The 15,788-nt window shown below is 45.2% G+C and overlaps 1 protein-coding gene across 2 annotated transcripts in view; it reads left to right on the forward strand.

Annotated features, from left to right (window-relative positions):
- Nucleotides 1-298: 298 nt before the first annotated feature.
- The window catches only part of DCUN1D4 (defective in cullin neddylation 1 domain containing 4), an 82,184-nt gene continuing 66,694 nt past the window's right edge, over nt 299-15,788 (forward strand). For both annotated transcript variants that reach the window (XM_044299024.1, XM_044299033.1), the window contains exon 1: nt 299-420. In XM_044299024.1, coding sequence (XP_044154959.1) covers nt 402-420 — 19 coding nt within the window. In that variant the 5' untranslated portion in view covers nt 299-401. The remainder of the gene's footprint in view (nt 421-15,788) is intronic.

Here is a 15,788-nt window from a genome sequence, read left to right on the forward strand (position 1 = left end):
CCCTACAATGAGCCTTCCTAGCCTCACATCAAACTCTCCCTACAAGCTCATGACGTCACGGGCAGGCAGCCCTCGGGACACAAACAATTGTGAGGTACATAAACGCCTGTCTACTTATGGGCGTGGTCTAGGAAACCGGTTGGGTATGACGTCATCAACTAGCCACCTCCCAAAACCAATAAAACCCGCCCCAAAGCACCCGCAACCTCCAGTCCCCGCCCACTGCCTTGCCGATCCAATCATTGAGATGCAGGGGTGGGACCTCAGGCGATTTCGTTCCAATCTGTGTTGTTGTGGGCGTGGTTGAGCACAGTGCGTGTGCCCTGAGAAGTGAGTGCGGGTCGAGTAGCTGAAACGGGGGGACCGGGCTTCTAGTGCCTGTCTGTCTGCGTCACACGAAAATGCACTCGGATGCTGTCAGTAAGTACAGGCCGCGGCGGACTCTGCTCCACCTGTTATCGCCCTGGAATGTGCCCGGAAAAGGCGGGGGCTGCTGTGGCTGAAGAGGGTCTGTGTACGTCATATGTCATGGAGGTGGCGCCCCCTAGCTGGGGCAATAGGGGCATTGTGCAAGACTAGCGGCTGCTGCGTAATAATAGCGGCCGCCATCATCGTCTGGCGCTCCATCCCCCTCTCCGAGACAGACCTCCTTCTCCCCCCACCCCTGTGGGATATAAAGCTCGGCCTGTCAGCCTTCGGGGTACACAGTGGCTGGAGGGGGAGGTAGTGTGTGCGAGGCTCAGTGCTGCCATCTAGTGGCAGGGCAGTGACGGCTTGGATTTCTCAGCTGGTCCATGTCTGCCTTTGTGCGTAGGCACCTCAGACATCAGTGGTAGTGTCAGGGTGCAGTTTTCTGACAGGTTATACACACAGGTAGCAGTGTTACTACCCTCCAGTGAACGCACATGCCAGTCTTGTAGCCATCCATTGGAGTAGGACTATCACTTGTGTCTCTGGACCCTGCCTGTGAGCGGTGTGTTGCATGCGGAGTAACGCGTCGGGGAGCGTGGTGGGCAGCGGTGTAACGCGTCGGGGAGCATGGCGGGCAGCGGTGTAACGCGTCGGGGAGCTTGGCGGGCAGCGGTGTAACGCGTCGGGGAGCTTGGCGGGCAGCGGTGTAACGCGTCGGGGAGCTTGGCGGGCAGCGTGTAACGCGTCGGGGAGCTTGGCGGGCAGCGGTGTAACGCGTCGGGGAGCTTGGCGGGCAACGGTGTAACGCGTCGGGGAGCTTGGCGGGCAGCGGTGTAACGCGTCGGGGAGCTTGGCGGGCAGCGGTGTAACGCGTCGGGGAGCTTGGCGGGCAGCGGTGTAACGCGTCGGGGAGCTTGGCGGGCAGCGGTGTAACGCGTCGGGAAGCGTGGCGGGCAGCGGTGTAGCGCGGCGGGCAGCAGTGTAGCGCGTCGGGGAGCGCGTCGGGCAGCGGTGTAACGCGTCGGGGAGCGTGGCGGGCAGCGGTGTAACGCGTCGGGGAGCGCGACGGGCAGCTGTGTAACGCGTCGGGGAGCGGAGTAACGCGTCGGGCAGCAGTATAAGGCGTCGGGAAACGCGTCGGGCAGGGGAGTAAAGCGTCGGGGAGCTTGGCGGGCAGCAGAGTGTCGGGGAGCGCGGCGGGAATCGTGGCGGGCAGCGGAGTAACGCGGCGGGAATCGCGGCGGGCAGCGGTGTAACGCGGCGGGAAGCGCAGCGGTGTAACGTGTCGGGGAGCGCGGCTGGCAGCGGTGTAACGCGGCGGGCAGTGGTGTAGCGTGTCGGGGAGCGCGGCGGGCAGCGGTGTAACGCGGCGGGCAGTGGTGTAGCGTGTCGGGGAGCGCGGCGGGCAGCGGTGTAGCGTGTCGGGGAGCGCGGCGGGCAGCGGTGTAGCGCGTCGGGCAGCAGTGTAATGCGTCGGGGAGCGTGGCGGGCAGCGGTGTAACGCGATGGGCAGCGGAGTAACGCGTCGGGCAGCGGAGTAACGCGTCGGGCAGCGGAGTAACGCAGCGGAGTAACGCGTCGGGGAGCGCGGCGGGCAGCGGAGTAACGCGTCGGGCAGCAGTATAAGGCGTCGGGAAACGCGTCGGGCAGGGGAGTAACGCGTCGGGCAGCGTGGCGGGCAGCGGAGTAACGTGTCGGGCAGGGGAGTAACGCGCCGGGAAGCGTGGCGGGCAGCGGAGTAACTCGGCGGGAAGCGTGGCGGGCAGCGGAGTAACTCGGCGGGAAGCGTGGCGGGCAGCGGAGTAACTCGGCGGGAAGCGTGGCGGGCAGCGGTATAGCTCAGCTAAAAGTTCAATTTTTCTAGAATATTTTTGCAGTTTTCAGGCATGTGACACATTTATACAGTAGCCACGGGATGAAGGTGCCAAGTGCTGTCTACTCAGAGCTGCCCGCTATGTGGCTTCATCTTTGGCCCTTCCGCCTGTATAGAATCCTATAGGGACACCCATGTATCTAATGACTGCCTATGGTGAACCGTCATGGTGGGGAGGGACATCTGAAGTGGTGTTAGACGTAAAAAAAAAAGCCCTGAATGTTCCTCGTTCTGTTTTTAACCCCTTCTACCCTGTTTTCCCCTTCCTGCCCAGGCTTATTTTTGCAAATCTGACGTCATTTTATGTAGTAATAACTATGCAATGGTTTTACTTATCTAACCAATTCTGAGATGGTTTTCTAGGTGACACCTTGTACTTCATGTTAGCGGTTAATTTGGGTGAATAATTTTTTTCCTTTTATTGATAAAAAAAAATTCCAAAATGTACAGAACATTTTTGGGGAAAAAACACATTTTCTAAATTAGAATCTCTCTACTTTTAAGACATTCCCCATACATCTACTTTATATTGGCATCATTTTAAATGTCCTTTTATTGTTTAGGACATTAGAAGGCTTAGAATATTAGAATTAGAAGCATTTTTTTTTTTCAAGAAAATTTCCAAAACCATTTTCTTGAGCACTAAGGCTACTTTCACACTTGCGGCAGAGGAATGCGGCAGGCAGACGGAACTGCCTGCTGGAATCCTCTGCCGCAAGAGTGAAAGCAAGAAATACCAAGAATAAACCAGGCACTCAAATATGGAGTAATTGGTCCAGCTATTTAATAAGGGAATAATTCCCACGATAGCAATAAAATATATCGATATAAAACAATATATAATATAAAATCACATAAATCAAACACCGTGTTGATAGCAGCAATATATGATTCACGTATTGTAGCAGCAATATAAGCGGCTTGAATCACGATCATGAAAAAAACCCGCAATACTTGTCAAAATTCAAGACACCGCAATTCTTATTTAAGTCTGAAAAAAAAACGCTGTTCCAATGGATAATATTCTTTCAAATAAAGTCCCATATGAAATGTAAAGTCTTCTAGCCCACTTTATCGACAAAGCGTGGGTAAATGTTGCCGGTCTTTAGTCGGTAGTCACAAAGACATAGTGCAATCGTACACCAAGGTGGCGTCCCACCTATTAATGCAACTATGTTAGTTTGTTTTTACCTGGCCGGTATATCCTTATCCTTTGTCTGGACCTGAAAGGATCCGCTGTGAACACGACGTCACCTGGATATCCGCTCACAAAACTCTGTGGCTACTTGTGCAGGGATTCCTCAGGTGTTCGTCGCTCTCAATCACAGCCGTTTGGTTCCAAAATCCAGGGGAACTACTGTCCCAGCATGCCGGTACAAGGTATTAACCATACGCGTTTCGGGTTGTCTGGATGACCCCTTCCTCAGTGGTAACCTTGAAGTGTTTCCCCACATCCTTTTATATGAGATGGTGGTAAAAATCAAAGTCCGGACAAGGATCTCAGAGAAACAGGTATAAGAGAAAAAAGATGTAGAGGGTTAATCACAAGACTTACTTGGATCTAAATCCAAGGAGTCTATATAATTAGTTGCAGGGCGCCAAAGGAGGTAAGAGTAGGATGAAGTAGGTCAAAGAGTGAAGTTAGGTATTTGATAGGCAGCCGGATGTGGTCAATGGTGTGAACAAGTTCAACACATACATAAAATCTTGAAGAAAAAAAAAAAGGGAGGCTGAAAAAACCACAATGTTCGGCGCCAGTCAAAAGGGAAAGGAGACAATACCTATATTTGTAAGGAATATATATTTTCTCAACACGTGCGAATCAGTGATAGAAAGTCGCACTGGAAGTCTAGAGGTATTAAGACCAGCTGGATCGTGGTCATAGCAGCAAGTGAGGTAGATAGTAGAATCGCACCCGGAATACTCTGATCCTGAGTGGATATCTAGTACATAAATTAGAAGGTGCAGGTATAAACTGGTACTACCAGGTTTTGGACCACTGGGGGCCTATACATATAAGTGAATAAAACAATATAATTAGTAAAATTTTATATACTTGGTAAAATCAATAATAGTATTTTCCACTCACTTCACAGGGAGGAAATTTTGAGGGATAAAGCTCAAGACACCCAAAAAAGTTTCCTCCCAATACTGGATCGCTTCAATGGTCTTAGGAAGAGGCAGCAGTTCCAGACTCGGTACTTCTCCTTTTATTTATAAAACAGCAGGAACAAAGAGCTCTATGCGTTTCGGGGCATAGAATAGGTCCCCTTCATCAGGAGCAGCATGTTATCACATAAAGCAAACAAACATTTTATACCTACAATATGGGGTCAAGCAGTATGGTGTCCTGAGTGATGTCACTTCCGGGTCAAACCAAACTTGGGTCATCAATTTAAAAACTCTTTCCGTGAGACAAGTAATGATATTGGGTGCCAACATATATTTCCTATACCTGGTTCTATGATCCCTATCCTCCAGGGTCGGTATATTACCTTAAATACCTTTTAGAATCGGCGGTCCGGGTGATGGAGTGTGCCGGGGAACTATTTCCGGTCCATGGAACGCATAGATATATATATATATATATATATATATATATATATATATATATATATATATATATATATATATATATATATATATATATATACATATATACATACACACACATATAGTACATGGAGAAATCAAATGGGTATGAGATTTAGACGTGTGTATATGTGTGTATATATATATATATATATATATATATATATATATATATATATACACACACACATGTCTCAAGACTAGGTGCTAAGTTTAAAAAAATATATAAAAAAATATATATAAAAAAATTAATATAAATATATATATATATATATATATATATATATATATATATTAAATAAACAATACTAAATGAAGTAATAAAAAGGACAAAATGAAAATAATAATCTAGTAAAATACATAGTAAAATAAATTTCTGCTATGTCTTTCCTACCGAATACAATGGAATATACATCATAAAAATTGTCATAAATAAGTATAAAAAGTTATATTCAAGGGTAATACTTCGTGGCTAGATTCAAGATTCAATGGTCAATAGTTGGTATACTCCAGGGTTTCATAAAGGCCAAAAGGGGACAATGTGTTCAGGCGATAAATCCAATACATCTCTTTCCGTGATAAACATTGATATGATTGGGGTACCCATTCGAGGGGTGTAACTTTTAGCAGTGTTGCGTCACTATTGTGGGACTCCTGAAAGTGCTTGGGAACACTATGTGTAAAGATCTGTCTTTTTATGTTCGAGCGGTGCTCGTTCATACATTCTCTTAGAGTTTGCGTTGTTCTTCCAACATAGAGGAGCTTGCAAGGGCATTCTAGTAGGTAAATGACAGATCTTGTCCCGCAGTTCATGTTATGTCTAAAGGTATAAGTGTCAGGAGTGCCTGGGATTAGGATATCTTTTAGCCCATGGGTTATCATCTGGCAACATTTGCACCTCTTTGTACCACATTTAAATACCCCTTTCGTAATGTCCCCATGGTTAGTTTTTTATTTTTTATAAAGTTCGGGCAGGACGGGGCCAGAATATTTTTAAGGGTGGGGGCCCTTCTGAACGTGAGGATTGGAGTGGCAGATAGGATATCCTTCAAAATGGGGTCTTTTAGGAGAATATTCCAGTGTTTGTTTATTATTTTTTTGATTTCTGTATGTTTATTGTTGTATTGGGTAATGAGATTGAATTGTGGTACTTTACTTGGAATCGACATGGTTTTCTTAGGTAACAAAGCTTCAGTTTGGCTCGGTTTGAGTGTTCTTTTCACAGAGTCCTGGACTAGGGATCTGGGATAGCCTTTCTCTTTAAAACGGGTCTGAAGGATAGAGAGTTGTTCACGAGGACCCAAGTTTGGTTTGACCCGGAAGTGACATCACTCAGGACACCATACTGCTTGACCCCATATTGTAGGTATAAAATGTTTGTTTGCTTTATGTGATAACATGCTGCTCCTGATGAATGGGACCTATTCTATGCCCCGAAACGCGTAGAGCTCTTTGTTCCTGCTGTTTTATAAATAAAAGGAATTTGCAAGAAGTACCGAGTTTGGAACTGCTGCCTCTTCATAAGACCATTGAAGCGATCCAGGATTGGGAGGAAACTTTTTTTGGGTGTCTTGAGCTTTATCCCTCAAAATTTCCTCCCTGTGAAGTGAGTGGAAAATACTATTATTGATTTTACCAAGTATATAAAATTTTACTAATTATATTGTTTTATTCACTTATATGTATAGGCCCCCAGGGGTCCAAAACCTGGTAGTACCAGTTTATACCTGCACCTTCTAATTTATGTACTAGATATCCACTCAGGATCCGAGTATTCCGGGTGTTATTCTGCTATCTATCCTACTTGCTGCTATGACCACAATCCAGCTGGTCTTAATACCTCTAGACTTCCAGTGCGACTTTCTATCACTGATTCGCACGTGTTGAGAAAATATATATTCCTTACAAATATAGGTATTGTCTCCTTTCCCTTTTGACTGGCGCCGAACATTGTCGTTTTTTCAGCCTCCCTTTTTTTTCTTCTTCAATCATCCCAGAGAGACATGGAAAACTCGGATTACCCAGTATAATCCTTGTATGCGGTTTTTCCTATGCGGTTTTAAGAATGTGTTTTTTTTTATTGCATTTTATACGCCATTGCTGCTTAAATATAAATTAAATAACATGTAATATAAAATTTATTCCAAAATGATTTTAAAAAAGGTTAAAAACACAATTGTATGGCAAAACCCAGTAATATCTATGGCATTTTATGTTCCTATTCATCCACATCGGCCTCACTTCACTAATTGTATTACAACCTGGAATATCAGACTTGACTGATATACAGGGCTTGTTCACACAAAAAGGGGGGGGGGGGGAGGGGAGGGGAAGGTGAAGAGTCACAGGGTTACAGTAAGCCAAAAAGTTCCCAGTCAACATTTAGTCCATTTGGGACTACGGAACCAAAATTAAATATAAATTTGGATTCCACCCTTGACATCTTTTTTATTAAGTCACCCCCCCCCCCTCCACTCTGGTGTCACCGTTGTCAGAGCTGTGTAAACAAGACCTGTTGGGTCCTTGTTGTGGCATAACTTAAAATGCCTTGAAACAGTATGATTTTCGTAACCTTTACGTATATGCGCTACATGCTCTGAGATCCTCGTCTTAAGGCACCTCTTGGTACGACCAATATACTGTTTCCTACAAGGACACGTTAATAGGTAGATGACATTCTTACTATTACATGTCAAAAAAGTTTTTATTTCATATGAATATTCATTACTGGTCGAAGAGGCTTTCATTGTCTTCCTAGGAAAATTCGTTATTTTACAGTTCAAACATGTTCTGCACCTAAAGAAGCCCTGAAAACACAACCAGTGTTTTTTTTTTTATATATATATATTTTTTTTATTGTTTTGGGATATTTTTGTCGTAGGTGCTATTTTTAGACCCAAATTATTTGCACGAGTGTATATTATTTTTGGTTTTGCTGGTATCAGTGGTCCTATAATTTTATCTTTCTGCAGAAAAGACCAGTGTCTGCAATTCAAATCCCGTGCCTGCACCTTACGTGTCTTCATTCGGCACAGGCGCTCTGAGAGGATGCTCGCTTCCTCAGCACTCCCTCAGTGCACCTGCGCCGATGACGTCACCTCTGAACCCGAAAGAGAAGACATCATCGGTGCAGGCGCACTGAGGGAGTGCTGAGGAAGCGAGCGCCCTTCTCTGAGCGCCTGCGCCGAATGAGGTGCAGGCGCGGGATTTGAATTGCAGACAGGGCCAGCCGGAGGAGAGCACTCGCTGGCCATATCAATCAGCAGGAGGAGGGGGCGTTTTTTTGAAAGGAGGATGCGGCGGCTACCAGCAAGTAACCGCCCTACTTGCTGGTAGAGAGGTAATTTACATATTTATAAAAGTGCCGTTTTTAAAGAAACTAGCCAACAGAAAAGGGTAAGAGCCCTATTTATTGAAAAATCGCAGTATAAAGATTTTAATTAGCCTAAAAAAATAAATAAATAAAAAAGACTTTTGGGGGGTGACAGAAGCCCTTTAATGACTCTTTCTCCACAAAACTATGCTATCTGCTCAGCTTCTCCTGCTCTACAACATGGCGCTGTCAGATTGTGTTGCATTTTGTGGTGACAGGACCTCTTTAACCACCTCAGGACCGCCGTACGCAGGATTGCGTCCTGGCGGCGGTCCTGCTCTTCTGGGTGGACGCATATACGCGTCCTCCCGCGAGAGCCGAGATTTCCTGTGAACGCGCGCGCACAGGCGCGCGCGCTCACAGGAACGGAAGGTAAGCGAGTGGATCTCCAGCATGCCAGCGGCGATCGTTCGCTGGCAGGCTGGAGATCCGAATTTTTTAACCCCTAACAGGTATATTAGACGCTGTTTTCATAACAGCGTCTAATATACCTCCTACCTGGTCCTCTGGTGGTCCCTTTTGTTAGGATCGACCACCAGAGGACTCAGGTAGGTCAGTACAGTCGCACCCAACACCACACTACACTACACCCCCCCCCCCCGTCACTTATTAACCCCTTATAAACCCCCGATCACCCATGATCACCCCATATAAACTCCCTGATCACCCCCCTGTCATTGATCACCGCCCTGTCATTGATCACCCCCCTGTCAGGCTCCGTTCAGACGTCCGTATGATTTTTACGGATCCACGGATACATGGATCGGATCCGCAAAAAGCATACGGACGTCTGAATGAAGCCTTACAGGGGGGTGATCAATGACAGGCGGGTGATCACCCATATACACTCCCTGATCACCCCCTGTCATTGATCACCCCCCTGTCACTGATCACCCCCCCTGTAAGGCTCCATTCAGACATCCGCATGATTTTTACGGATCCATGGATACATGGATCGGATCCGCAAAACACATGCGGACGTCTGAATGGAGGGTGATCAATGACAGGCGGGTGATCACCCATATACACTCCCTGATCACCCCCTGTCATTGATAACCCCCCTGTAAGGCTCCATTCAGACGTCCGCATGCGTTCTGTGGATCCGATCCATGGATCCGTAAAAAATCATGCGGATGTCTGAATGGAGCCTTACAGGGGGGGTGATCAGTGACAGGGGGGTGATCACCCTGATTACCCTGATCACCCCCTGTCATTGATAACCCCCCTGTAAGGCTCCATTCAGACGTCCGCATGCGTTCTGTGGATCCGATCCATGTATCCATGGATCCGTAAAAAATCATGCGGATGTCTGAATGGAGCCTTACAGGGGGGGTGATCAGTGACAGGGGGGTGATCACCCTGATTACCCTGATCACCCCCTGTCATTGATAACCCCCCTGTAAGGCTCCATTCAGACGTCCGCATGCGTTCTGTGGATCCGATCCATGGATCCGTAAAAAATCATGCGGATGTCTGAATGGAGCCTTACAGGGGGGGTGATCAGTGACAGGGGGGTGATCACCTTGATTACCCTGATCACCCCCTGTCTTTGATAACCCCCCTGTAAGGCTCCATTCAGACGTCCGCATGCGTTCTGTGGATCCGATCCATGTATCCATGGATCCGTAAAAAATCATGCGGATGTCTGAATGGAGCCTTACAGGGGGGGTGAGCAGTGACAGGGGGGTGATCACCCCGATTACCCTGATCACCCCCTGTCATTGATAACCCCCCTGTAAGGCTCCATTCAGACGTCCGCATGCGTTCTGTGGATCCGATCCATGGATCCGTAAAAAATCATGCGGATGTCTGAATGGAGCCTTACAGGGGGGTGATCAGTGACAGGGGGGTGATCACCCCGATTACCCTGATCACCCCCTGTCATTGATAACCCCCCTGTAAGGCTCCATTCAGACGTCCGCATGCGTTCTGTGGATCCGATCCATGTATCCATGGATCCGTAAAAAATCATGCGGATGTCTGAATGGAGCCTTACAGGGGGGTGATCAGTGACAGGGGGGTGATCACCCCGATTACCCTGATCACCCCCTGTCATTGATAACCCCCCTGTAAGGCTCCATTCAGACGTCCGCATGCGTTCTGTGGATCCGATCCATGTATCCATGGATCCGTAAAAAATCATGCAGATGTCTGAATGGAGCCTTACAGGGGGGGTGATCAGTGACTGGGGGGTGATCACCTTGATTACCCTGATCACCCCCTGTCTTTGATAACCCCCCTGTAAGGCTCCATTCAGACGTCCGCATGCGTTCTGTGGATCCGATCCATGTATCCATGGATCCGTAAAAAATCATGCGGATGTCTGAATGGAGCCTTACAGGGGGGGTGATCAGTGACAGGGGGGTGATCACCCTGATTACCCTGATCACCCCCTGTCATTGATAACCCCCCTGTAAGGCTCCATTCAGACGTCCGCGTGCGTTCTGTGGATCCGATCCATGGATCCGTAAAAAATCATGCGGATGTCTGAATGGAGCCTTACAGGGGGGGTGATCAATGACAGGGGGGTGATCAGGGAGTCTATATGGGTGATCACCCCCCTGTCATTGATCACCCCCCCCCCCCTGGTAAGGCTCCATTCAGACATTTTTTTTTGGCACAAGTTAGCGGAAATTTTTTGTTTGTTTTTGTTTTTTCTTACAAAGTCTCATATTCTACTAACTTGTGTCAAAAAATAAAATCTCACATGGACGCACCATACCCCTCACGGAATCCAAATTCGTAAACATTTTTAGACATTTATATTCCAGACTTCTTCTCACGCTTTAGGGCCCCTAAAAAGCCAGGGCAGTATAAATACCCCACATGTGACCCCATTTCGGAAAGAAGACACCCCAAGGTATTCCGTGAGGGGCATATTGAGTCCATGAAAGATTGAAATTTTTGTCCTAAGTTAGCGGAAAGTGAGACTTTGTGAGAAAAAAACAACAAAAAAAATCAATATCCGCTAACTTATGCAAAAAAAAAAAATTCTAGGAACTCGCCATGCCCCTCATTGAATACCTTGGGGTGTCTTCTTTCCAAAGTGGGGTCACATGTGGGGTATTTATACTGCCCTGGCTTTTTAGGGGCCCGAAAGTGTGAGAAGAAGTCTGGGATCCAAATGTCTAAAAATGCCCTCCTAAAAGGAATTTGGGCCCCTTTGCGCATCTAGGCTGCAAAAAAGTGTGACACATGTGGTATCGCCGTACTCAGGAGAAGTTGGGGAATGTGTTTTGGGGTGTCATTTTACATATACCCATGCTGGGTGAGAAAAATATCTTGGTCAAATGCCAACTTTGTATAAAAAAATGGGAAAAGTTGTCTTTTGCCAAGATATTTCTCTCACCCAGCATGGGTATATGTAAAATGACCCCCCAAAACACATTACCCAACTTCTCCTGAGTACGGCGATACCAGATGTGTGACACTTTTTTGCAGCCAAGGTGGGCAAAGGGGCACCTTTCGGATTTCGCAGGCCATTTTTTACACATTTTGATTGCAAGGTACTTCTTACACATTTGGGCCCCTAAATTGCCAGGGCAGTATAACTACGCCACAAGTGACCCCATTTTGGAAAGAAGACACCCCAAGGTATTCCGTGAGGGGCACGGCGAGTTCCTAGAATTTTTTATTTTTTGTCACAAGTTAGCGGAAAATGATGATTTTTCTTTTTTTTTCTTTTTTCCTTACAAAGTCTCATATTCCACTAACTTGCGACAAAAAATAAAAAATTCTAGGAACTCGCCATGCCCCTCACGGAATACCTTGGGGTGTCTTCTTTCCAAAATGGGGTCACTTGTGGGGTAGTTATACTGCCCTGGCAATTTAGGGGCCCAAATGTGTGAGAAGAACTTTGCAATCAAAATGTGTAAAAAATGACCGGTGAAATCCAAAAGGTGCACTTTGGAATATGTGCCCCTTTGCCCACCTTGGCAGCAAAAAAGTGTGACACATCTGGTATCGCCGTACTCAGGAGAAGTTGGGCAATGTGTTTTGGGGTGTCATTTTACATATACCCATGCTGGGTGAGAAAAATATCTTGGTCAAATGCCAACTTTGTATAAAAAAATGGGAAAAGTTGTCTTTTGCCAAGATATTTCTCTCACCCAGCATGGGTATATGTAAAATGACACCCCAAAACACATTCCCCAACTTCTCCTGAGTACGGCGATACCAGATGTGTGACACTTTTATGCTGCCAAGGTGGGCAAAGGGGCACATATTCCAAAGTGCACCTTTCGGATTTCACCGGTAATTTTTTACAGATTTTGATTGCAAAGTACTTCTCACACATATGGGCCCCTAAATTGCCAGGGCAGTATAACTACGCCACAAGTGACCCCATTTTGGAAAGAAGACACCCCAAGGTATTCCGTGAGGGGCATGGCGAGTTCCTAGAATTTTTTATTTTTTGTCGCAAGTTAGTGGAATATGAGACTTTGTAAGGAAAAAAGAGAAAAAAATAAAAATCATCATTTTCCGCTAACTTGTGACAAAAAATAAAAAATTCTAGGAACTCGCCAGTGCCCCTCACGGAATACCTTGGGGTGTCTTCTTTCCAAAATGGGGTCACTTGTGGCGTAGTTATACTGCCCATGGCAATTTAGGGGCCCAAATGTGTGAGAAGTACCTTGCAATCAAAATGTGTAAAAAATGGCCTGCAAAATCTGAAAGGTGCACTTTGGAATATGTGCCCCTTTGCCCACCTTGGCAGCAAAAAAGTGTGACACATCTGGTATCGCCGTACTCAGGAGAAGTTGGGGAATGTGTTTTGGGGTGTCATTTTACATATACCCATGCTGGGTGAGAGAAATATCTTGGCAAAAGACAACTTTTCCCATTTTTTTATACAAAGTTGGCATTTGACCAAGATATTTTTCTCACCCAGCATGGGTATATGTAAAATGACACCCCAAAACACATTCCCCAACTTCTCCTGAGTACGGCGATACCAGATGTGTCACACTTTTTTGCTGCCAAGGTGGGCAAAGGGGCACATATTCCAAAGTGCACCTTTTGGATTTCACCGGTCATTTTTTACACATTTTGATTGCAAAGTTCTTCTCACACATTTGGGCCCCTAAATTGCCAGGGCAGTATAACTACCCCACAAGTGACCCCATTTTGGAAAGAAGACACCCCAAGGTATTCTGTGAGGGGCATGGTGAGTTCCTAGAATTTTTTATTTTTTGTCGCAAGTTAGTGGAATATGAGACTTTGTAAGAAAAAATAAAAAAATAAAATCATCATCATTTTCCGCTAACTTGTGACAAAAAATAAAAAGTTCTATGAACTCACTATGCCCATCAGCGAATACCTTAGGGTGTCTACTTTCCGAAATGGGGTCATTTGTGGGGGTTTTCTACTGTTTGGGCATTGTAGAACCTCAGGAATCATGACAGGTGCTCAGAAAGTCAGAGCTGTTTCAAAAAGCGGAAATTCACATTTTTGTACCATAGTTTGTAAATGCTATAACTTTTACCCAAACCATTTTTTTTTTTGCCCAAACATTTTTTTTTTATCAAAGACATGTAGAACAATAAATTTGGCGAAAAATTTATATATGGATGTCGTTTTTTTTGCAAAATTTTACAGCTGAAAGTGAAAAATGTCATTTTTTTGCAAAAAAATCGTTACATTTTGATTAATAACAAAAAAAGTAAAAATGCCAGCAGCAATAAATACCACCCAATGAAAGCTCTATTAGTGAGAAGAAAAGGAGGTAAAATTCATTTGGGTGGTAAGTTGCATGACCGAGCAATAAACGGTGAAAGTAGTGTAGTGCCGAAGTGTAAAAAGTGGCCTGGTCATGAAGGGGGTTTCACCTAGCGGGGCTGAAGTGGTTAATGCAGTTCCATAATAAGTGTCTGTAGGTCCAGGTCTGCACCCTTCAAAATTTTGCCTTTTAATAATCAGTGATTGCCAATTAGGGGTGGGCGATATGGCCTAAAATCTATATTGCGATATAATTTTAAGCATGTGCGATATGCGATATACAGACGTGGACAAAATTGTTGGTACCCTTTGGTCAATGAAAGAAAAAGTCACAATGGTCACAGAAATAACTTTAATCTGACAAAAGTAATAATAAATTAAAATTCTATAAATGTTAACCAATGAAAGTCAGACATTGTTTTTCAACCATGCTTCAACAGAATTATGTAAAAAAATAAACTCATGAAACAGGCATGGACAAAAATGATGGTACCCCTAGAAAACACAGAACATAATGTGACCAAAGGGACATGTTAATTCAAGGTGTGTCCACTAATTAGCATCACAGGTGTCTACAACCTTGTAATCAGCCATTGGGCCTATATATATGGCTCCAGGTAATCACTGTGTTGTTTGGTGATATGGTGTGTACCACACTCGACATGGACCAGAGGAAGCAAAGGAAAGAGCTGTCTCAAGAGATCAGAAAGAAAATTATAGACAAGCATGTTAAAGGTAAAGGCTATAAGACCATCTCCAAGCAACTAGATGTTCCTGTGAGTACAGTTGCACATATTATTCATAAGTTTAAGATCCATGGGACTGTAGCCAACCTCCCTGGACGTGGCCGCAGGAGGAAAATTGATGACAAATCTAAGAGACGGATAATCCGAATGGTAACAAAAGAGCCTAGAAAGACTTCTAAAGAGATTCAAGGTGAACTTCATGCTCAAGGAACATCAGTGTCAGATCGCACCATCCGTCGTTGTTTGAGCCAAAGTGGACTACATGGGAGACGACCAAGGAGGACACCATTGTTGAAAACGAATCATAAAAAAGCAAGACTGGAATATGCCAAACTACATGTTGACAAGCCACAAAGCTTCTGGGAGAATGTCCTGTGGACAGATGAGACAAAAATCGAAGTTTTTGCCAAGGCACATCAGCTGTATGTTCACAGACGAAAAAATGAAGCATATCAAGAAAAGAACACTGTCCCTACTGTGAAACATGGAGGAGGCTCTGTTATGTTCTGGGGCTGCTTTGCTGCGTCTGGCACAGGGTGTCTTGAATCTGTGCAGGGTACAATGAAATCTCAAGACTATCAAGGAATTCTAGAGAGAAATGTACTAGCCAGTGTCAGAAAGCTTGGTCTCAGTCGCAGGTCATGGGTCTTGCAACAGGACAATGACCCAAAACACACCGCTAAAAACACCCAAGAATGGCTAAGAGGAAAAAATTGGACTATTCTAAAGTGGCCTTCTATGAGCCCTGACCTCAATCCTATTGAGCATCTTTGGAAGGAGCTGAAACATGCAGTCTGGAAAAGGCACCCTTCAAACCGGACACAACTGGAGCAGTTTGCTCATGAGGAGTGGGCCAAAATACCTGCTGAGAGGTGCAGATGTCTCATTGACAGTTACAGGAAGCGTTTGATTGCAGTGATTGCCTCAAAAGGTTGCGCAACAAAATATTAAGTTAGGGGTACCATCATTTTTGTCCATGCCTGTTTCATGAGTTTATTTTTTTACATAATTCTGTTGAAGCATGGTTGAAAAACAATGTCTGACTTTCATTGGTTAACATTTATAGAATTTTAAT

Source organism: Bufo gargarizans, chromosome 1 (assembly GCF_014858855.1).
Source record: "Bufo gargarizans isolate SCDJY-AF-19 chromosome 1, ASM1485885v1, whole genome shotgun sequence".
Classification (NCBI taxonomy): Eukaryota; Metazoa; Chordata; class Amphibia; order Anura; family Bufonidae; genus Bufo; species Bufo gargarizans.